We start from the raw sequence: 23,874 nt of genomic DNA, 5'->3' as shown, positions 1-23,874 counted from the left end.
TTTTTTTTTTTTTTTTTTTTTTTTTTTTTTTTTTTTTTTTTTTTTGTGAGACGGAGTCTCGCTCTGTCGCCCGGGCTGGAGTGCAGTGGCCGGATCTCAGCTCACTGCAAGCTCCGCCTCCCGGGTTTACGCCATTCTCCTGCCTCAGCCTCCCAAGTAACTGGGACTACAGGCGCCCGCCATCTCGCCCGGCTAGTTTTTTGTATTTTTTAGTAGAGACGGGGTTTCACCGTGTTCGCCAGGATGGTCTCGATCTTCTGACCTCGTGATCCACCCGTCTCGGCCTCCCAAAGTGCTGGGATTACAGGCTTGAGCCACCGCGCCCGGCCTGTTCCAGCTTTTTGACATAGGATCTGCTACTTCACCATGAGCTGCTTAAAGAATGCAAACAAAGATGGCAGGGGGCAATTGAACAAGCTTCTAGAACACTGAGAGGCCTAAACATAAACCTAAAAAAAATGCTTTGTATGACTGAATACCACCAAGATCATGCATATTAAACTCCAGAACAAGGAACAGTAAGCTACAGCCTCTGGGCTAGATCCTACCCATAGCCTGTTTCTATTAATAAAGTTTTACTGAAACACAGCCATGCATATTAGTTTACATATGGTTACTTGCCTGCCGTAATGGTAGAGGTGAGTATTTGTGACAGATACTGCATGGCCCACAAAGTCTAAAATATTTACTATCTGGCCCTTTTCAGAAAAAGGGCCTTTTGCTGCCTTAGAATGTTGTTCTTAACCTTTTTTATGCCATTACCCCTTTTTGGCAGTTTAGTGAAGTCCATGGAACCCTTCTTAGATAATATTTTAAATGTACCCAAAAAACTAAAAGAAAAACCAATAGGAATATAAAAGAAACCAATTATATTAAAATAGTTATTAAAGAAAAAAATTGTGATATGCCAATGTGTGTGTTTCATTAACGCGTTCAAGAATCAGACCTAGTGGCAGGTCTAGTAACTACAGTCATTTCTAAATAAAGAGGAGTGTAAAAGATATTTTACTCTATCTGCAGCAATCATTATGAAGAGATTTTTGATTTCCACTGGCGACAACTTTACATGCACTGTTATCAGATTGGTTGCCTGTTTTCATAATTGAAGGACATGTCAAATTTCAATACAGGCTAGTGAAAATGAAGACTTTTTTTTTTCCCATCCAAGGACCTCCCTCCCAAATCTACTCATGGATTTCTCAGGGGCAGACGTCTGTAGACTCAAAGTCAGAATCCTTGCTCCAGAATGTTTTACTAGGTTTTCCAGTTACATCCCTGCCAAAATTATAGCGACAGTCTTTTTTCACTTCTTTAGCAATCTGCAGAGGTGAGACCCAGAAAATCCAGAAAACCAAATCTCACAGCTAAGTTGCAGAGCTTAACAACACCCTTTGGCATGAAAGCAAAGGTTATAAATTCCTTTGTCTTTTTTCTTTTTTTAAAATTTAACCATAAACATTACTTTAATGAAGTATACTGGTCAAATAGTCCCACTGGACACTAAGGTCTTCAAACCTAATGACTATGTTCATTCTTGCCTACTACCTGATTCCCACTGTGTCTGGCACATAGTGAGGTTTAAAGAATGTTGGATGAATAAGCGACATATATTTAAGCTGACAGATCTTCCTTGAGTTTGGGTTGCTACTCAAACAAGTGTTGATGTAGTCTATCAAATCACCGAAAGGGTAAAAACAAAATCCTATTAATTTACAGTTTTACAAGTGCCACAGATTTATAAAAGGGAAAATGAACATTCCACGAAGCCCATGCATAAATGGCACACATTTAAATTTTTGAAAAACACACCTTTTCTAGACCAATTTAAAGATGCTGCTATAAATAGTAACTTCATCCTTATAAATAAAAATGAACCATTTTCATACATGAATTGTTCAGCTTCTCTAACTTAGGCTGGGGGAAATTTCTGAAGCAAATCAGTTGGGCATCGATTATGCCAATGTCTTAACTTGCTGTAGATTACTAAAATGCTCCCACATCTCCCCACCTCCCACCCCTCCTTGTAGCACGGCCTCTGCCCTGTCATTAGGATGTTCTCCCATGATCCGTGATAAAAGCCTCAACCATGTCATTGGATTTGGCCAAAGGTATATTTAGTCACTTAAAACAAATAATGGCTTGAAATGGACTTGTGCACTGGGGCTTGCTTGCTTACACCTCGGTCATGACCATGAGGTCAATCCTGGCCTAACTACTGCTGGTCTCAGGAGAAGACCAAGAGACACATGGAGCAGAGCTGATTTCCTCAGCCAAGGCCAGTGGACAGCCAGTCCATAACCAGCAGATCCTCAGACTAATAAGAGAGCCCAGCCAAGGTCAAAACCAGCTGATCCTCACAGGTGAACAGAAAAAGCATATTGCATCTATTGAGGTTTTGTGGGCTATTACGCTGCATCGCTGTGACAACAGACAATGGATACAGATACAGGTATCTAGAAAAAGGGTGATGCCATAACAGAGAACCAAAATACAGAGCATTGGTTTTGAGATTGGGTTGCATGTGGAGGCTGGAAAATGGCAATGCACACTACTTAATGGCAAACATTTGGTAAGATTGTCACTCATGGTAGCTTAGAAGACAGAAAATGTACATAATGAGTTTTGGACTTGAATAAAGAGATAAATTCTAGGCAGAACAGTGAAAGTGTCTTATAAGCTGCATATGATAAAAGACTACAAGAAAGAGACAAACTCAAAAAAAGAACTGGACATTTACTAAGCAGAATTTAGAGAGAAGACAGAAAGTCAAAGATTTACTGGATATAGTTTCTCATCTCCAGCCAGCTTCTCCAGCCAGCTTTCCCAGGTAAGACAAAAGCCTGGGACAAAGATCAATCTAAGAAACTAGTCTCAGAGTGAAGACCAAATGTGAAATAAGGTGTCTAAATGTAAGACTCTTTATTAAAATCTTCAAAAGGGAATTAAGAATGGTGAGAATGAAGTTGGTGCCAAGTATGTTCTCTCAGCTGGACAAAGGACTCCTAAAACCCACAGAAGGTTAAATGCCAAAAGTACCTATAATTGAGTTTAGAAGAAGAGGCAAGATTCCAAAAGAATTGTGGGTATTGCTTTTGGCAAATGGATACATAGGAAACTCACACAGTTTTTAAAGACAGCTCTACCAGCAACACTGTCACCAGCCTTACTAAAACAAAAGGTAAAAGACCTCCAGCTGTTGGCAGACAGAAAGCAAGCTGAGAAAGTTTCTCAAAGGTACATTTTGCAATCTTTTTTAGAAGTAGCTTAGGAAAGTGATGGAAAGGATGCTCCAATGGGCAGGGTTAAGAACCAAAGAGCTGAGCCAAGGCCTAATCAAGAAACATTCCCTATCCCCTGAGTAGGGGGAACCTGGGAACATGTGCCCAAAAGAATTTCAGAAATGCTATGGACCAGGGACTGACAAATGCCTTTCTGCCTTTCTTTCTTTCTTTCTTCTTTCTTTCTTTCCTTCTTTCGTTCTTTCGTTCTTTTCTTTTCTTTTCTTTTCTTTCTCTTTCTTTTTAATTATACTTTAAGTTCTGGGATACATGTGCAGAATGTGCAGGTTTGTTACACAGGTATACACGTGCCATGGTGGTTTGCTGCACCCATCAACCTGTCATCTACATTAGGTATTTCTCCTAATGCTATCCCTCCCCTAGCCCCCAACCCCTTGACAGGCCCCAGTGTGTGACGTTCCCCTCCCTGTGTCCATGTGTTCTCATTATTCAACTCCCACTTACGTGTGAGAACATGTAGTGTTTGGTTTTCTGTTCCTGTGTTAGTTTGCTAAGAATGATGGTTTCCAGCTTCATGCATGTCCCTGTAAAGGACATGAACTCAACGTTTTTTATGGCCACATAGTATTCCATGGTGTATATGTGTCACATTTTCTTTATCCAGTCTATCATTGATGGGCCTTTGGGTTGGTTCCAAGTCTTTGCTACTGTGAATACTGCCACAATAAATATACATGTGCATGTGTCTTATACTACCTTCCAATGGTAGAATTATGGTAATTATTTTGGCTTTTTGTTTTACCACTGTATATTGGGTGTATCAGGACAGACAACTTGTTTTTTATTTCAACCATCTCTAGATGAAGAGAAACCATATCCAGACCCAAGGGAGATCACGCAACTGTGGTCCTTAAGGCTGATCCTATGATTGGATGAGACTTGTGGGGTTCTTGGGAAAGTGTGAACGCATTTTGCCTGTCAGAGAGATGTGAATGATGGTGAGGATAAAGGTGGACTGTGGTTGTTTGCAAAAACGGTCCCAATTCAGCCCGGCGAGGTGGCTCACGCCTGTAATCCTAGCACTTTGGGAGGTGAGGCAGGTGGATTGCCTGAGCTCAGGAGTTTGAGACCAGCCTGGGCAACATGGTGAAACCCCATCTCTACTAAAATACAAAAAATTAGCCAGGCATGGCAGCATGCGCCTGTAATCCCAGCTACTCAGGAGGCTGAGACAGGAGAATCACTTGAACCCAGGAAGTGGAAGTTGCAATGAGCTGAGATCGCGCCACTGCACTCTAGCCTGGGTGACAGAGTGAGACTCCATCTCAAAAAAAAAAAAGTAAAAAAAAGGTCCCAGTTCTTCACCTTCCCTGCATCCCTGATCTTTGCCACGTAACACTGTGATGACCTCTCACTGTAAGTGAGCTCAGTTCCACCCTTGACACCAGGATGAAACATGTGACTTGCCTTAGCCAATGTGATGCTTGACAACTTATAGAAGCAAAGACTTGAAATGGGCTTACACTGGGGCTTCCTTGCTTGCACCTCTGCCATCCTCATGAGAAGGACAAGCCTGGGTTAGTCCATGGTCCCAGGAGGACGATGAGAGATGCACAGAACACAGCCAGATTGCCTCAGGCAAGGCCAGTGGACAGCCAGCCAGCCCACGGTCAGCAGATCCCCGGGCAAGTCTGGAAGGCACCCAGCCTTCCCCACACATGTGGTTAAGCCAAGCCAAGATCAACAGAGTTGTCCAGTCAACTTCCTGCTGATCTAAAGTATGTTAGCAACAAATGTTTATAACACAACACTGAGATTTCATGGTTGTTATCGCAGCATTATGGAATCATTATCTAACTGATACACCAAAAGAAAGAAGTATGTAATTTGTTGAGTTACCTACCCTGCTAATTTTGCTGTATGTTTTTTGGTCAAGCTGTTCCATGCTGAACTAGAGGATGCTTCAAAAATGACTGGAATGCCTAATCATTATGCAGAATTTATCAAAGATACATGACTTATGCCTGTATTTTATTTCGTGCACCTCTTCAATTACATACTTTACAAGTGAATAAGTTATAAAGTTATATAAAGAGATATACATATGTATAAAGCTATAAACTTCATGGTTTTCTCCTATTTTACTGAGAAAGGCTCTTCAAGGCAGCTGAAAAGCAAAACTGCAAATGGGCCAAGCACGGTGGCTCATGCCTGTAATCCCAGCACTTTGGGAGGCTGAGGTGGGCAGACCACTTGAGGTCAGGGGTTCAAGACCAGCCTGACCAATATGGCAAAACCCCATCTCTACTAAAAATAGAAAAAGTTAGCTGGGCATGGTACAACATGCCTGTAATCCCAGCACTTTGGGAGGTTGTAGTGGGCAGACCACTTGAGGTCAGGGGTTCAAGACCAGCCTGACCAAGATGGCAAAACCCCATCTCTACTAAAAATACAAAAAATTAGCTGGGTGTGGTGCAACACACCTGTAATCCCAGCTTCTTGGGAGGCTGAGGCACAAGAATTGCTTGAGCCTGGGAGGTGGAGGTTGCAGTGAGCTGAGATAGCGCCACTGCACTCCAGTCAGGGCAACAGAGCAAGACAAAACAACAACAACAACAACAACAAAACAAAACTGCAAACAACGGGATGAGCAAAGGTTCCAACTCGATTTCTTCCATCGTGGCTGAATGCTTTAAGGTGCTTATGATTTATGCCATAGGAAGTATAGAGAGCAAATAACAGGTGGGACTCACCCGTGTGGGATCGCAGGTGGACGGTGAGCTGGCTGGAGTTCCGGCTGGCGTAGGGGCAGATCTGGCATTTGAAGGGCCGCTCGTCCGAGTGGATCCGCAGGTGCTTGTTGAGGCTGCTGCTGTCGGCAGCGGCGTAGTCACACGTCTTACACTTGTAGGGCTTCACGCCCGTGTGGCACCGCATGTGAGTTTTCAGCTTGTCCTTCCGGCTAAAGCACTTGCCACAGACTTCACACTTATGAGGTTTGTCTCCTTCAAACACACACACACACACAGATGGCAGCAGGAAACGAGATTAAAAAAGGAAAAGGCTTATTTCCCACTGCCTTACGAAAAAAGTCATATACAACCACCAAAGAATATCCAGAAAACCCTGAAACACTGGGTGGATGATTGGCAAAGAGCTAACATCTTGGGAGAGGGGAATTTTCTTCCATTTTCCTTATTGATATTACTTGAATTTTTTAAATGATGAATATGAATTTCTTATAAATTTTTTATAAATTAAAAATAGAAGGCAATTAAAATAAAAATTTAAAACATAGGTAAGTAAAATAATAACAGTTGTGTTAATTTTCTCTTATACTCACTCTCTCCTTTTTCCTTTTCACAACAGAGATGCACCCTAAAATTTAGAACACCTAAGTTTCAGCAGAGTTCATGGCTGACCAGCGAAAGACTACACTTCTCAGCCTCGCCCGCAGCTAGGTGTGATCTGTGACTAAGTTTTTATCAAAGCGATGGCAGAGAAAGTAAAGTGTGTCTCTTTCACGAGAGGAAACTGCTTGCCTTTTACATTTTCTCTTTTCCTGCTTCAAGCCATGGCATGGGGGTAAGGCAGCAGGTGCGGGCAGGTGAGTGAGTGGGTGAGGGCAGGCGAGTGAGCGGGTGAGGGCAGGTGAGTGAGTGGGTGAGGGCAGGCGAGTGAGCGGGTGAGGGTGGCATACCTGCAGATGGTGGAGTCATGTAACAGAATGAGGTGGGAGGAACTTAAGTGCCTGGATGGTCCCTAGGACAGAGCTGCCCACCTGTCCCGACCTGCCTGCTCACCTCTGGACAGTTACACGGGACAGATACAAACCCCTATCTTGCTTGTTAGAGCTGGTGTTTCAGTTTCATTCTTACAGCAGCTAAATCTGAACCTCACTAATGCATATGTCAACTTGACATCTGTGAACAACTGCTAACTTTTTGGGGTATATTTTTCCAATCTGTGTGTGTGTATGTTTTTGGTACATAAAAACTCCTGGCTAACATCAATTTAAACACTTTTTGAATGGCACTGTGCCTTTGAATTACTATATTTAATCCTTGCAACAGCTGGGATTAGAACCCAGGACCGTCTTGCGCGCGTGTGTGTGTGTGCGCGTGTGTGTGTGTGTGTTTTGGCAAATACTGCACTGCCTCCCTATTGACTACTTTCTTGCACTTACAGTAATTTCTATCACCTGTTTCATATCATTACATATCCACAACATGGTTGTTAAGGCTGAAGTATTTCACTGTATGGATATGCATAAATTATTGAATCCATTCCTTACTTGGTCATGAAAAAGAGTAAGTCGATATGACATACTGATGTGAAATGATGTGCAAAAGTAATTGAAAAAAAGCAAGTTGCACTGATAGCGTGTATTGTATTAACCTAATAAGACATGGAAAAAATTAAATGTGTGTGTTTTTAGACCTGGTCTAGGCATGCAAATATTTCAGAATGAGACATAGAGGTCTATTAGGACAGCTGACTTTTGGTCATGGAAGGAGGTGGCTGTGAGTCAGGATCTTCTTTTTTTTACTTTATATATCAAATATTATCCTGACCAAATCGTAACTAGCCAAGTGCTAAAATAGTCAGCCAAAGCTGATCACTGTCACCATAAAATAAATATTTGGGATTTAAGAATACATCTAAACGTTTATTAAAGATCAGCATTTTGGCTGGGCACGGTGGCTGTCGCCTGTAATTCCAGCACTTTGGGAGGCTGAGGCAGGCAGATCACTTGAGGTCAGGAGTTCGAGACCAGCCTGGCCAACATGGTGAAACCCCGTCTGAACTAAAAATAAAAAAATTAGCTGGGCATTGTGGCGGGTGCCTGTAATCCCAGCTACTCGGGAGGCTGAAGCAGGAGAATCACTTGAACCCAGAAGGCAGTGGTTGCAGTGTGCCAAGATTGTACCACTGCACTACAGCCTGGGTGACAGAGTGAGACTCCATCTCAAAAGGAAAAAAAAAAAAAGCATTTTTATTATTAAACATTTTAATAGGCCAGGTACAGTGGCTCACACCTGTAATCCCAGCACTTTGGGAGGCCGAGGAGGGCAGATCATGAGGTCAGGAGATCGAGACCATCCTGGCTAACATGGCGAAACCCCGTCTCTACTAAAAATACAAAAAATTAGCCGGGCGAGGTGGCAGGCGCCTGTTGTCCCAGCTACTTGGGAGGCTGAGGCAGGAGAATGGCATGAACCTGGGAGGTGGAGCTTGCAGCGAACTGAGATCGCGCCACTGCACTCTAGCCTGGGTGACAGAGCAAGACTCTGTCTTGAAAAAAAAAGAAAAAAGAAACACAAAAACAAAACCAAAAAAATTTTAGTCGTCAAATTAAAAAACCCAGTAACAATAATTTACCATCATTGTCAGTGGCTCAGTAGTTCCTGTGGTCACTACACTGGGTATTTGCAACACTGGGCAGATGCTGGATGTTGGCAGAGCTCAATGGTTTTTGGCCAACTCAGCCGGTAAAGAGCCCTGTTGCTGTTGCTCCCCCAAACCCCAACCCCAGGGGTAATTAAGCATGCCCCCACTCTCTGAAGGTAACTAAGGTGAGGATACATTTAAACTTGAAAATGTAGACAGAGACACTTCAGTTATGCAGAAACTATCCTACAAACACCAGGTGGGCTAACTGTGTAGAAGATATTTTCTGTGGATTTGCAGAAATAGACAAAGTTGTGGCCCTCACTTGTACTTTTACAAAGCTTTCCCTATCATCATTAATAATTATAGTACTCAGCCAGATGCGGTAGCCCACACCTGTAATCCCAGCACTTTGGGAGGCCGAGGCAGGTGGATCACCTAAGGTCGGGAGTTTGAGACCAGCCCGACCAACATGGAGAAATGTCATCTCTACTAAAAATACAAAATGAAGGCCAGGCGCGGTGGCTCAAACCTGTAATCCCAGCACTTTGGGAGGCCGAGGTGGGCGGATCACGAGGTCAGGAGATCAAGAACATCCTGGCTAACACGGTGAAACCCCATGTCTACTAAAAAATACAAAAAAACTAGCCGGGCGAGTTGGCAGGTGCCTGTAGTCTCAGCTACTCGGGAGGCTGAGGCAGGAGAATGGTGTAAACCCGGGAGGCGGAGCTTGCAGTGAGCCGAGATCCAGCCACCGCACTCCAGCCTGGGCGACAGAGTGAGACTCCATCTCAAAAAAAAAACAAAAAAAAAAAAAACAAAAATTTGCCGTGTGTGTTGGTGTATGCCTGTAATCCTAGCTACTCCTGAGGCAGGAGAATCCCTTGAACCTGGGAGGCGGAGGTTGCGGTGAGCCAAGATCGCGCTGTTGCACTCCAGCCTGGGCAACAAGAGTGAAACTCCGTCTCAAAAAACCAAAAAACAAAAAACAAAACAAAACAAAAATTATAGTACTTTATTCTTTCAATAACAAATATGCTATGGCTTGATGGATGAAACCTCAACATATGAAACCCACATGGAGAGTTTCATTGCTTATTACACTAGAATGCTTGCCAATCAATACCTGAAACTTAATATTTGGATCATTAGAACAAATCCAGATGGCATGACACTGTGAGGCTGATTAGATATGACGGTGACCCCAGTGCAATAAGGCACTTACTGGTCATGGCCAAGGAATATAAGAAATAACTGTTGGCTACTCATCTTCCAAAGGCTGAAGCTAAATAGCAGGCATTGGGCAATTAGTGAAGCCAAAGCCAAAAGTCACTGCATCTTATACACGTTTATACTTTTTAAATTTAAATCTGTATCATTTGAATATGAGCATCTAACACTTTGTTAAAAAAGAGTCTAAAGGCAATTCCTTTTCCATGCAGAAAGTCTGGGAGACATAAAAATAATATATTAAAGAAAAATAAAATCACCAGAAATCATCACTTTTTTCTTTTCCCATGCATTGATCTTTTCCTCTTCTTTTAAAACAAGTATTTATTAAAATAAATTCTCCTTTCTAAATTACAAAAATAACACACACTCACTGTGATATAATGTAAAGTGATATAAAATCAGTGATATAATGTAAAGATACATAAAAGGAAAGTTTTGGCCAGGTGCAGTGGCTCACACCTATAATCCTAGCACTTTGGGAGGCCGACGTGGATGGATCGCTTGAGTCCAGGCATTTAAGACCAGCCTGGGCAACATAGTGAGACCCCCCTCTCTATAAAAAATACAAAACATTAGCCAGGTGTGGTGGCACCTGCCTATAGTCCCAGCTATTCCGGAGGCTGAGGTGGGCAGGTCAAGTGCCACTGCACTCCAGCCTGGGTGACAGAGTGAGACCCTGTCTCAAAAAATAAAAGAAAAAGACAAAAAAAGAGACAGTTTCTTTTCTCTCCCATTATTCCTCTCTTTACTAATCATTACACACACACATGCACTTGTAGGATCATCTCCTCAAAATGAGAATATGTGCATTCAAATTTTAATTAATTTTCGCAGAATCATTTTCAAAATGGCTGTAGCAGTTCATATTCCCACTTAGCTAAGTTTGCTCACATCCTCTCCAGAGCTGGATTTTATTATGTTAAAGACTTTTCTGCCAAAACCATGTGTACAAATGGCACCTTATTTTTTGAAATCTGGACTTGTATTCCCGTAACAGCCAGTGACGTTTGGAGTGGTATCATTCATCTGACCTATGTGGGTCCCCGGCTCCTAGCACAGAGCAGGTGTTGAGGGCATATGTGCTAAAGAAATGCTATTTACCCGTGTGAATTTTTAAATGCCGCTCCATGTCCTTCATGCCATAAGCAGTCTTGAATTGGCAACCTAAAAAAAAACAAAAAAAGGAAAGATTAATCATAAAGGGAAACTTAGTAAATTTTAGCGGGGAGAAAACTGGCAGAAACATCCTTACCCAAGTGACAAGAGTTAACACCACAGTACGGGGAAAAAGAGATCTCATGTGCCTTCGTATGTGATGACCAGGAAAGACACAATGTCATTTTGTGGTTCCTGCCAAAACTGCGTAACCTGAATCTAATCATAAGGAAACATCAAACAAACCCAAACTGAGGCCCTTTTGACAAAATCACTGGCCTATACTTTTCAAAAATGTCAAGCTTATGAAAGATAAATGCTTAACTGTTCCTGATTAGAGGAAATGAAAGACATAAAATCTAAATGCAATCAGTAATAATTGGTTGGAAACTGGATCAGAGGGGGAAAATGTCATTGTTTTGATAATGGTAGAGAGGACATCAGTGGGACACTTGATGATGAAATCTGACTAAGGTCAGTAGGTTAGATAATAGTACCTATAAATGTTACTTTTCTGATGTTGATGATTGTCCTGTGGTTATTTAAAAGAATATTCTGGTTTTTAGGAAATACACACTGAAGTATTTAGGAACAAAAGGGCATTGCATTGTCAGCAACTTTCAAACGGTTTGGGGAAAACTACACTTGTATATATATTTGTATATATACAAAGAATGACAAAGCAAATATAATAAAATGGTAACATTTGGGGAATCTAGATGAAGGGCACACAGGGATTTTTTGGTGCAATTTTTGCAACCTTTCTGTATGTCCAATATTATTTCCAAGTACATTAAAACCAAGGTAAGGAATGAAATTTTTTTACTGGATATCGTCCTAAGCTACAGCATAGGGAAAAAGTTTACAGCAACCTGAAATTTTCATGAGTTCCACTTCAAAGGCCTATGGCTAGAAAAGTCTTAGAACCCAGGTGCAGAATGACCACAGACAGTGGGAGACAGGTTGTATGTGCTGATGCAAATGCCAGAGGGCCCTGATTTTTATGCCAGGTAGTTTGGGGCACTTCCATGAGCACTTGTCAGGAACTCATGAGGAAAAGCCCTGGAGCCTGGTTAAATGTCACACCTTCTACGCAAGTAGAACATAATGCTGCCTTTACCTGGATAGCAACAGTTAAGCCTTTTCTGAGCAGGTGGCGTTGTGGGCTTTTTGGTGCGTGACTTGGCAGGGAGAGAGATGACAGTGGCTGTTTGGTTTTCATTACTTTCCGTGGGCAGATAAGTTTGATAGCCATGTTCAAAAACAAATTCTGGAGCTGAAACTAAAAGATATGGTGATTATTAATTTTCTCAATATAAATGCCCTCTAGCTATGCCCTCTGCCTACTTTTCTTTGTAGAGTGAATGCACATACTAGTTTGCTTTCCCAGCCTCCTTTGTGGCTTCAGAGTGATCATGTGACCCAGTTCTAGCTAATGAGACACTAGACAGCATTTGCTGGGAGGCTTCTGTAAAATATTTTCCTCCCTGATTTAAAATGGTATGGAGGGAAAGGGTAGGCAGGGCAGATGGAAAAAGATGCAGTTGAGAAAAGCTCATCTTGTTGCCCTGGCTGCCGTACTTCCTATCTTTCTACATGCTGGAATGATGACGCGATGCCCGGATCTGTGGCAGCCATTCTATAACCGTAAGGGTAAAAATGAAAATCAGATGCTGAGTCAGAACTCCGAAACCACCCAAATCTATACTTTTTTCTTTTTCTTTTTTTTTTTTTCTGAGATAGGGTCCCACTTTGTCACCTAGGCTGGAGTGCAGTGGTGCAATCACAGCACACTGCAGCCTCGGCCTCCCAGGCTCGAGCAATTCTCCCACCTCAGCCTCACGAGTAGCTGGGACTACAGGCATGCACCACCATGTCCGGCTAATTTTTGTATTTTTTGTAGAGACTGGGGTCTTGCCATGCTGCGCAGGCTGGTCTCAAACTCCTGAGCTCAAACGATCTACTTGTCTCGGCCTCCCAAAGTGTTAGCCACCATGCCTGCCCTAGACTTCTTAAATGAACAAGAAATGTCCCTATAATTTATGTCTCTATAATTTATGCCAGGTAAGTTTTCTGTTAGCTGCAGCCAAATGCCTTAGGTGTTTTCATAAGCTATAGGACAAAATCCTAATAAAACACCAAACGGGAACTGATAGAAGGGATTTGGGGCAAAACTAGTCTAATTGACATTCTCCTCAGCATTTCCCCCCTCAAAAAATTTCCTTGTACTCTTACTGAGGTTCTGATGCAAAAAGAAAAAAAAAATAGCAAAACACAGACTTAATATAAAATATAATTGTAGGCCAGGCGTGGTGGTTCACACCTGTAATCCCATTATTTGGGGGGCCAAGGAGAGTGGATCACCTGAGGTCAGGAGTTCGAGACTAGCCTGGTCAACATGGTGAAACCCCGTCTCTACTAAAAATACAAAGATTAGCTAGGCGTGGTGGCAGGTGCCTGAAATCCCAGCTACTCTGGAAGCTGAGGCAAGAGAGCTGCTTGAACGTGGGAGGTGGAGGTTGCAGTGAGCCGAGATCACGGCATTGCACTCCAGCCTGGGTAACAAAAGTGAAACTCCATCTCAAAAAATAAAAAAATAAATAAATTTTAAAAGACAAGATAGGCAGTCTCAAATTTTTTTGTTATAAAAAATTCTGTGACTACTTTGCTAACTACATTTATAGTCTGGACTTAAGCATGTTTCTTTCCTCCCTTCCCTCCCTTCCCTTCTTCCCTCCTTTCTTTTCCTTTCCTTCCTTCCTCCCTCCCTCCCTCCTTCCCTTCCTCCTTCTCTTCCCTTCCCTTCCTTCTTTCCTTCTCTCCTTCCCTCCCTCCTTTCCCCTCCCCTTCCTTCCTTCTTCCCTTCCCTCCTCTTTCTCTTTTTGGTTCTATCTTTCTTAGAATGTAATTTGTCACAAGAAGATTTGTCTTCAAATATGGAGTAAATATGACCAATGGAGGCTTGTTCAATGAGTGAACCTTTCAGGCTAATAGGCCTTAGTGATGATTTTGAAAGCCACTGTAATATTCTGTTTCCCAAACTTCAGTCACTCAGACACCACCTTTGACATTTTTGACATTTTATTTACAGATGATTTAAGTCAGCATAGGCTTAACATCACTATTTATTTTAGCCTTGTCCAAAGCACTAATATCCATGCCACAGGCTCCAGGCGCTAGTTATGTTTCTCTCTTAAAACAAACACTGTATTTCTTTGAATCTAGGATGTTTTAGATTGTAAAATGCATCATAATTTCATATACGATGAAAAGGCTGCCAATTAAACACATGATGACACCGCTTTCTTTTTTGAGGTATTTTATTTTATATTTATCAAATGGGCTTTTCTTGACTTCTTTGGACATTTGGCAGGAAACTCAGGTTCCTGATGTCCATCTCTTTGGCACCTTCAGTAGTGACCATATCACTCTGATACATGTCAAATGATACCTTGGTGCTGTCAGCATTTGGTATTTGGGTAAAGCCATAGTTTCCATTTTTCTCAATGGAAATATGTATAGGGAAGTCAAGGGCTTCGGTTTAAAGTCAGCTGAAAGATTCCGACAAACTGATGTTTCCTGTCTTCACGCCAAGTATCTCTGATGCATGAATCAGTTGCACCTGCCTCCTGTTGAAATGTTTTCATTTACTCTGTAGGATCTGGCTATTTCTCCCGGTTTCTCTTGCTCTGCTTGGGTTCTCAAAGCATGGTCCCTAGCCAGCAGCATTGGAGCTGCCTGGGAACTTGTTACCAAGGCAAATTTTTTGGGCCCCATCTCAGACCTACTGAATCAGACACTCTGGGGGTGCACCCAACAATCTGTGCTCTAACAAGCCCTCCAGGTGATCCTGATACACACTCAAGTTTAAGAAGTACTAGCAGAGACCATCCTTTTCCATCTATCTTGACAGTAGAACTTAACCCAGCTCTGTCTATATGAGGAATTCCACCTTTCTCGGTTGTTGCTTTGCAAGAACGTGCAATTGCAGTCACTCCTCCAACAATGAAGATTTGTTTCATTAATATCAAATTTACCCCTGTTACTGTTTTCAGGCATTTCTGGGTAAGCAATTACTTTTCATCTTCAACTTGCTTCATTATGCAACATCTTGGAAGACATTTTAAACAGCAATTAAACTCAAGACATATAGTTCCAAAATTGCACACAACGCAGCTGAGGTGAGAAAAATGTGACCCACTGAAATCAGGTTTGTTCACATGCACAGCCAAGTAATGTTTTTGGACTGCCTGTTGGTTGACAGAAATCTCACTGATTCTAAAATGCATCGTTGTTTCCGATATGTTAAAATGCATCTTCCAACTGATATAAGCTCAGGTTTAACCATTCACTGTGGATGTGACCTCAGGCCAGTCATGTAACTTCATTGAACTGTTTTCTCACTATAAATGGGGATAATCATCATGCCCACTTCATAAGGATGTTGCAAAGTTTAACACGAGAATTCAGTAGCACAGGATGTGGCCATGGTTGAATCTCAACAAATGTCAAAGGGGATATACTACAGTTCAATAGAACCAGACTCTGGCACTTGTGCATCAAACTCTCAGCTGAAATGCTCATGAGCTAGGATGATCAACCATCCCTGTTTGCCTTGGACTGGGGTTTCTCAAGAACTTTTGGTGCTAAAACCAGGGTACTGGGTCATGGTCATACTCCCATGGCCTCCCAACCTTCTGCTCTACAACTTCCTGTACAAGTGACCTCCTGTGCTGGAAGGTGTTCACTGTGGGGTGAGTATGGATGGCCAGGCCCTCCCTACAAGTCAGCTCACAGGCTCCTCGGCACTCTCTTGAAAGGTAGATGGTAGGCCCTTCACCCTCCTGCCACTTTGTGCTCTCCCCAGGGATTGGCTGGGCTCCATCTCTTAACTGTCCTCTACCATAAGCCTGGGCAAGTCCCAGCAGAGGGAAATGCAGGAGTATTTTGTATATCAACCCCTTCTCAGATGTATAATTTGCAAATATTTTCTCATTCCATAAGCTGCATTTTCATTTCTGCTGTTTCCTTTGATGCACACAAGTTTTAAGATTTAATGTACTCCCAGCTGGGTACAGTGGCTCACACCCACAATCCCAGCACTTTGGGAGCCCAAGGCAGGTGGATCATGTGAGGTAGGGAGTTCAAGACCAGCCTGATTAACATGGAGAAACCCCGTCTCTACTAAAAATACAAAATTAGCCAGGCGTGGTGGCACATGCCTGTAATACCAGCTACCTGGGAGGCTGAGGCAGGAGAATTGCTTGAACCTGGGAGGCGGAGGTTGCAGTGAGCCCAGATCACGCCACTGCACTCCAGCCTGGGCAACAAGAGCAAAATTCCATCTCAAAAAAAAAAAAATTTAATGTAGTCCCATTTGTCTATTTTCACTTTTGTTTCCTGTGCTTTGGTGTCTTGGAGAGGAAGCAGGAAGCATCATGAGTGGGTAGGTTAAACACAGCAAACGGCCGGGTGTGGTGGCTCATGCCTGTAATCCCGGCACTTTGGGAGGCTGAGGCGGACGGCTCATTTGAGGTCAGGAGTTTGAGACCAGCCTGGCCAACATGGTGAGACCCTGTCTCTACTAAAAACACAAAAATTAGTCAGGTGTGCTGGTGCGCACCTGTAGTCCCAGCTACTCAGGAGGCTGAGGCAGGAGAATCGCTTGGACCTGGGAGACAGAGGTTGCAGTGAGCTGAGATCATGCCACTACACTCCAGTCTGGGTGACAGAGGCAGACCGTCTCAAACAAACAAACAAACAAAAAAACAACAAACAAACAAAAAACAGCAAAGGGATTCAGGAACCCAGGTGCAGGGATTATTTTGGGGGCAGGGCTAATCCCATGTAACCTGAGTCATCCCAAAGTAGATGGCTATAGACCAGAAAGGGTGTGCTCCAGAGCTTAGGCTGTGAGGTCTTACCTCCTTGATCCTCAGTTTCTTTACCTGGAGAATGGGGACAATTTCCATTCCTGTCTCCTAGGACGTTGTAACCATCAGAAACCAGGCATGTAAAGTTGCTGTTGCTGTTGACTTTATTCACTAATTTATTCAGCAAATGTTTATGAGGTACGGTACTGACTGTGTGCCAGGAACTGTTCTAAGCACTAGAAACAGAGCCGTGACCCAAAGAGACAAAAATCCCTGCCCTCATGGAGCTGACATTCTAGTTAGGAGTGGTGCAGGCAATAAGTATTTCAATACACAGTGTAAATCAGGTGGTGTAGATATTATGGAGAACAATAAAGCAGACTTTGGGAGGCTGAGACGGGCGGATCACGAGGTCAGGAGATCGAGACCATCCTGGCTAACACAGTGAAACCCCGTCTCTACTAAAAAATACAAAAAAACTAGCCGGGCGAGGTGGTGGGCGCCTGTAGATCCAGCTACTCGGGAGGCTGAGGCAGGAGAATGGCGTGAACCCAGGAGGCGGAGCTTGCAGTGAGCTGAGATCCGGCCACTGCACTCAGCCTGGGCGACAGAGCGAGACTCCGTCTCAAAAAAAAAGAAAAAAGAAAAAGAAAGCAGGGAAGGGAACCAGAAAATGCTGGTGGGCATGCACTTTTTTTGTTTGCTTGTTTTTTTGTTTTTTGAGACAGAGTATTGCTTTGCGCAGTGGCATGATGTCCGCTCACTGCAAGTTCCGCCTCCCAAGTTGGACCAACTTGGGTATGTGCATGTGATTTGATGCTGGAGTCGCCACTCATTGACAGGGGTGTGTGTGTGTGTGTGTGTGTCTGTGTGTGTGTGTACAGTCAGATTGACCCTAGACCAACCTCTGTCTCCACTCGATAGCTGTAGAGCCTTGACCAAGTCACTTCTCTGCTCTTCAGTTCTTTTGTTGGTACAATGGGGATACTGCAGTGATCTCAGAGCTTAGATCTTGTTGTTCTAGTAAAGATTCAAGGGAAGGATAAGGCATACTGCGAGCCGGGCACACTGCAAGTTCTTGAGAGTTCTCAGTGGACATTATGGTAACCATGCACAATAGGTTATTATTTATCTTTATTCAGGTTTGGCATAATGAGTGACATGGGCCTTGGGGAATCTCAGAGCACCCTAGAAGAAAGTGAAATGCCCCACATCTGCTGAGGCAGGATGACTCATAACCTTGGGGGGAAGTGCTTCCAGTAGAGGCGTGACTTGCCCACCCCCTAAGAATATTCTCTAGTCCCTCTTTTCAACGAGGATGCAGCAAGGGCCACCTCTTTATGTAGGGGTCTTATGTCTAACTTTTTACAAGAGCTCAGGGCTTCAGCCCCTACCCTGGTATGGCCATTAAAATCACGCCTCCTGTTTAGTGAGATCAGACCCTGTCCCCGATACCACGAGAAGCTCACAGCCTCATACACCTGCTGCTGCTTTTGGTTTTGTTTTCTGGCTTCAGGGGATTTCCCTTCTTTCCTGCGTGTTCAGGTGTGCATCTGAGAATTGCTTATTGTATTTAGTTCTGGTGTGTAGCAGGGACATACTGAGTTGTCTGATCATGATGTTGCTTAAAATGTATGACTGTTATATGAGTTTCATAGATAATCTAAATCTATTTCTCTGAAGTTTGTCTCTGTGGCATCTTAGGGCTCACATGAACCAACCATAGCTCCTTTTCTACCAAATTGCCTTTCAGACATCTCAAGACAGCTTTGATATCTCCCTATCTAATTTGCTTCCTCCTTCCCTTCTTCAACTTAAAAATTCCATTTAACAAATCCTTTTCTCTTTTTAAATTACAATGTTAATTTTTGCAAAATAAAAGTTAACACGAATTTTAGGATTTTCTTCTCTACATAGAAAAGTGCAGAGAAGAAAAAACTAGGCTAAGTTTTTTGTTGTTGTTGTTGTCCAGGCTCATGCCTGTAATCCCAGCAATTTGGGAGGCTGAGGCAGGATGATCACTTGAGACCAGGAGTTTGAGATCAGCCTGAGCAACAAAGGGAGATGCCATCTCCACAAAAACATATAAAAAATAGCTGGGTGTGATGGTGTGTGCCTGTAGTCCCAGCTAATTGTGGGGCTGAGGTAGAAGGATGGCTTAAGCTCAGGAGTTCTAGGCTGCAGTGAGCTAGGATGGCACCAGTGCACTCCAGCCTGGGTGACAGAGCAAGGCTGTCTCTAGAAAAACAAAAGAAAAAACTTCCCAATGCTGTCAAAACATGGCAATACACATCCTTGCTTTTTTTTGAGATGGAGTCTGGCTCTGTTGCCTAGGCTGAAGTGCAGTGGTGTAGTCTTGGCTCACAGCAACCTCCGCCACCCAGATTCAAGTGATTCTCCTGCCTCAGTCTGCCAAATAGCTGGGACTAAAGGTGCATGCCACCAGGCCCGGCTAATTTTTGTATTTTTAGCAGAGATGGGGGTTTCACCATGTTGGCCAGGATCGTCTTGAACTCCTGACCTCAAGTAATCTGCCTGCCTCGACCTCCCAAAGTGCTGGGATTACAGATGTGAGCCACCGGTGCCCAGCCTACATCCTTACTTTTTATACAAAGCTCCTATCGCTACTGTGATTAAATACTTACTTGAGAAATTATTTAATGACTATTCTCTCTTCTATTTGGTTGGAGGAGTTAAGTGAGGACAGACCCTTGTTTGATTAAATACTTACTTGAGAAATTATTTAATGACTATTCTGTCTTCTATTTGGTTGGAGGAGTTAAGTGAGGACAGACCCTTGTTTCTTTCCATTACTGTTCCCCGTGCACCCACCACAGAACCAGGTGAAGGGGAGGAGATCAAAGAACATTTGTTGAATTAATGATCAGCTAAAGGACTAATCTCTTTTATATAGAGAAAATATATTTTAAGGCTGGGCGCGGTGGCTCACGCCTCTAATCCCAGCACTTTGGGAGGCTGAGGCAGGCAGATCACCTGAGGTCAGGAGTTCGAGACCAGCCTGGTCAACATGGCAAAACCTCGTCTGTGTTTTGTAAAGATACAAAAATTAGCTGGGTGTGGTGGCGGGTACCTGTAATCCCAGCTACTCGGGAGGCTGAGGCAGGAGAATTGCTTGAACCTGGGAGGCAGAGGTTATAGCGAGCCAAGATCACATCATTGCTCTCCAGCCTGGGCAACAGAGCGAGACTCCGTCTCAAAACAAATAAAAAAGAAAATATATTTTAAAAGTATAAAATCTATCTTTAAAGTATAAAACTAGGATCATGGCTTAAATCATTTTATTTTTTTTAATGAAACATTTGCCATGTTAAAACATCATGTTGTCATTCATCGAAAACACAACCTCTAATGGCCACATAATATTTCATCATTTTGGTTGCTGAATAGTTTAATTAACCATTTCCCTTTCTTGGACATGGAGGAGATATCTACGAATTGACTTTTATGAGTAAAACCTGTCCAGAAGTTTAAATTTATCCCTCGTTTCTTTGAGTACATTCCTTGAAATTGAAGAGTTGGGTTAAAATGGTACGAATGTTTTATTACTTGGTGATTATATAACATCCTTTCAGAAAACTGAAATAATTTGCATTTTCCCCTTAACCTTGGCTGTCACAGAGAGACTTGACAGGACAAAATGAGATCACTTGAGTTTAATTTGCATTTCCTTTATATGTAATTAGTGAGATTAAACTCCCTTTCAACATTTATTCTTCCAATGACATGCCTTATTTGGTGAAATTCCTGTTTATTCTATTAGCTCGTTTTTTTTTCTATTGGAATTTTTTTTTTTTCTTGATTTGTAAATGCTTTTTACAGATTAAGGATACTGTCTTGTTTTGTTTTGTTTTGTTTTTGAGAAAGAGTCTGGCTCTATCTCCCAGGCTGGAGGGCAGTGGCATGTGCCTCCCGCGTGCCTGGGATTCCAGGCACCCACCACCACGCCCGGCTAATTTTTGTATTTTAGTAGAGACAGGGAGTCACCATGTTGGCCAGGCTGGTCTCAAACTCCTGACCTCAAGGGATCTGAGAGCCTAGGGCTCCCAAAGTGCTGGAATTACAGGCGTGAGCCACCAGATAGGGAATTCTTAGTTTACATTTGGGATACTTGCCTGGAGATCAAGAACCCTAAATGAGAATCCTAAGCATGAACAACACTGCAAAAAACAACACACACAAAAAAATCAAGAGGCCTGAATATATGATAATATCCTGCTGGGCGCCGTGGCGCATGCCTGGAATCCCAGCACTTAGGGAGGCCGGAGGACGAAGGATCGCTTGAGCCCGGGAGTTCAAGACCAGGCTGGTCAACATGGCGAAACCCCGTCTCTACAAAAAATACAAAAATGACCTGGGTGTGCTGGCACACACCTGTTATCCCAGCTACTTGAGAAGCTGAGGCAGGAGAATCTCTTGAACCCGGAAGGCAGAGGTTGCAGTGAGCCGCGATCGCACCACTACGCTCCAGCCTGGGTGACAGAGCGAGACTCCGACCCCCTCCCTTCCCACCCTTGCTCCCAAAAGAATTCACTTTCTGAGAGAAAATTCACCCTTTTCACTTACGCTGTTCCCAAAGCGCCTTTACCTTCCACAGTGGGCGTTAGACCGGCCCAAACGCCCCTCCCCAGGGGTGAGCCCTGGTGGAAACCCTGACCACGCCCCTGCTCTGCCATCGCTGATTGGTGCAGTGGAAGACACCTGACAGCAATTGGGCCAATCGACTCTCTTGCTCTGAAATTGAATCCTGCAGCCCGGCGTATTGGCGGCTGCCGTTAAGTACCAACTATGACCCAGGCTGAGGTGGGAGCATAGCTTGAGCCCAAGAGTTCGAGTCCAACCTGGGCGAGAGAGTGAGACCTTCCCCCCCACCGCCCAATCTCTTAAAAAAACCCAAACTGGGACTAAGACGCTCAGGTTTGGTGTGGACTTTCGTTCTGAACAAAGAAGGCATAAACTTTGGGAATGGTCACGGGGGCAGTAGTGCTTCTCCAGCCACAGTCTCTCTAAAACGCGGATTCTGATCAGCAGTTCTGGATGGGGCCGAGATTCTGCCTTCCCAGCATTTCCAACAAGCCCTTTGAGCTGTACGGTCTAGAAAACCCTAAAATATTTCTAGCTTCTGGTTCAATCTCTTTTTGAGATCCAGCTGCGTGCCTGCCTGTAATTCTCCCTTATGCCTATATCCTTCTAAACAAAGTCTCCCCTCTGGCTTGAATTATAGTCAAAGTAGGGGGTCTGTTCTAAGCAAATGAACAGTCCTATGTAACAGAAAATTAACTTGCCCTACACTGGGACTTCACCAAATAGGAAAAAAACCATAAGTGGAACAGAGCTCCCTCCCACAGTGGGCCGTTCATTCATTCCTCAGATCTGTTGAGCAGCTATTGTGAACTAGACTCTAGTGCCCGTGGGTTTCCATCCCTTCAACCCCTTCTGGTTGAGTGGTTCTCATACTTGATCATGCATCACAGATTCTGATGCAGAGATTTGGGGTAAAGCTTAGATATCTTTATAGCTGTATTTTAAACACATTTTCCAGGTAATTTTTTGCACAGCAGCATTTGAGAACTGCCACTCTAGTCCCTTTAACGGGGCAGTGGTAGGAACGTGGCCCTGCAGAAGGGGCTTGGGATTGGGTTCCACTGGTAGGACCCTTCTCTTTGTCCCTTGGCAGCCTAGCTGCCTCCACTACAGTGCAACTGGGCAAAGCCATGTGTCCCAATTTTGGCCAGCAGGATCTGGATTTTGGGAGTTTATCAGAGCATTTCCTCCCTGATACAGATAAGTTGCTCCTTTCCCTGTTTGTGGGTGTGCCTGAGAGATCTGATGCCCAAGGCATTAGCCGCCACTATGCGGCCATGGGGAGGGCAGGAGGGCAAAGGATAAAAGCCCACCACAGAGAACAGGGGGGAGATGCAAAGAACTCCGCACCTTTGAGCTGCCGAACTGACCTTGCCTGTTCTGGCTGTGAGAGATAATACATGTCTTAACTGTTCTGTGCACTTTTAGTTTGCTGTTGTTAAGAGCAACAGAGGCCGGGCATGATGGCTCATGCCTGTAATCCCAACACTTTGAGAGGCCAAGGCAGGCAGATAACGAGGTCAGAAGTTTGAGGCCAGCCTGACCAACATGGTGAAACCCCATCTCTACTAAAAAATACAAAAATTAGTGGGCGTGGCAGCGGGCGCCTGTAATCCCAGCTACTCAGGAAGCAGAGGCAGGAGAATCGCTTGAGCCTGGAGGGCAGAGGTTGCAGTGAGCCAAGATCGCACCACTGTACTCCAGCCTGGGCGACAGAGCGAACCTCCGTCTCAAAAAAAAAAGCAACCGAAAGCATCTGACCTGACCCACCACTCCCTGGCTGGTTGAGATTCCCAGGACCCTGCTCAGACTCCCTAATATATTATCCCCAGGAAGGGTCTGGATATCTGCATTTTTCAGCAAAGCTCAGATGATTCTTATGCACAAGCAAGTCTGAGAAACGTTGCAATGAGGAATTTACTAAGTGGCAGTACTGATTAAGAGCGCAGGTTCTGCAGCCGGACAGCCTATGTTTGAGACCCAGTTCTGCCACTTTCTGTTTCTGTCATCTGGCCAAGTTATTTAACCCCTCTGTGCCTCGGTTTCATCATTGGTAAAATGGGGATAATAATTATTACTACCTAACTTTTGGTTATGAAAAACTACTTCATACAGAGTACTTAGAAAAGTGCATGGCATAGAATAAGCACTGTATAAGAATTTGCTATTATTGTTTCCAGAGCCTGGCAATCACTACATAGTTTGTCTTACTAAATCACTCATGTGCTCACGAACTTTATGGATCCCCAGCTCCTTCAGAATAAAGGCCAGAGCTGAAGCACAACCCCCACCACGTTCCCCTGTGCCATCTCTAGCCACTGTTTTCCAACCTTGCCCCAATCTTCCCCCACCCCCTCCAAACCACCATTAGGAAATGCCCC

At 43.7% G+C, this 23,874-nt stretch overlaps 1 protein-coding gene across 4 annotated transcripts in view; it reads right to left on the bottom strand.

Moving 5' to 3' along the window:
- ZFP64 (ZFP64 zinc finger protein) overlaps positions 1 to 23,874 on the bottom strand; it is a 96,808-nt gene that overhangs the window by 59,422 nt on the left and 13,512 nt on the right. For 3 of the 4 annotated variants that reach the window (XM_025399934.1, XM_025399932.1, XM_025399933.1), the window contains exons 3-5: positions 12,139 to 12,300; positions 10,965 to 11,027; positions 5,993 to 6,244 (exon numbers count right to left, since the gene is read on the bottom strand). In XM_025399934.1, the coding sequence (XP_025255719.1) occupies positions 5,993 to 6,244; positions 10,965 to 11,027; positions 12,139 to 12,300 (477 nt within the window). The remainder of the gene's footprint in view (positions 1 to 5,992; positions 6,245 to 10,964; positions 11,028 to 12,138; positions 12,301 to 23,874) is intronic. The other variant, XM_025399935.1, reaches the window with a different exon arrangement.

Source organism: Theropithecus gelada, chromosome 10, assembly GCF_003255815.1.
Source record: "Theropithecus gelada isolate Dixy chromosome 10, Tgel_1.0, whole genome shotgun sequence".
Taxonomy (NCBI): Eukaryota; Metazoa; Chordata; class Mammalia; order Primates; family Cercopithecidae; genus Theropithecus; species Theropithecus gelada.
Note: the sequence above shows the minus strand (reverse complement) of the source record. Positions and strands in the feature narration are given on the sequence as shown.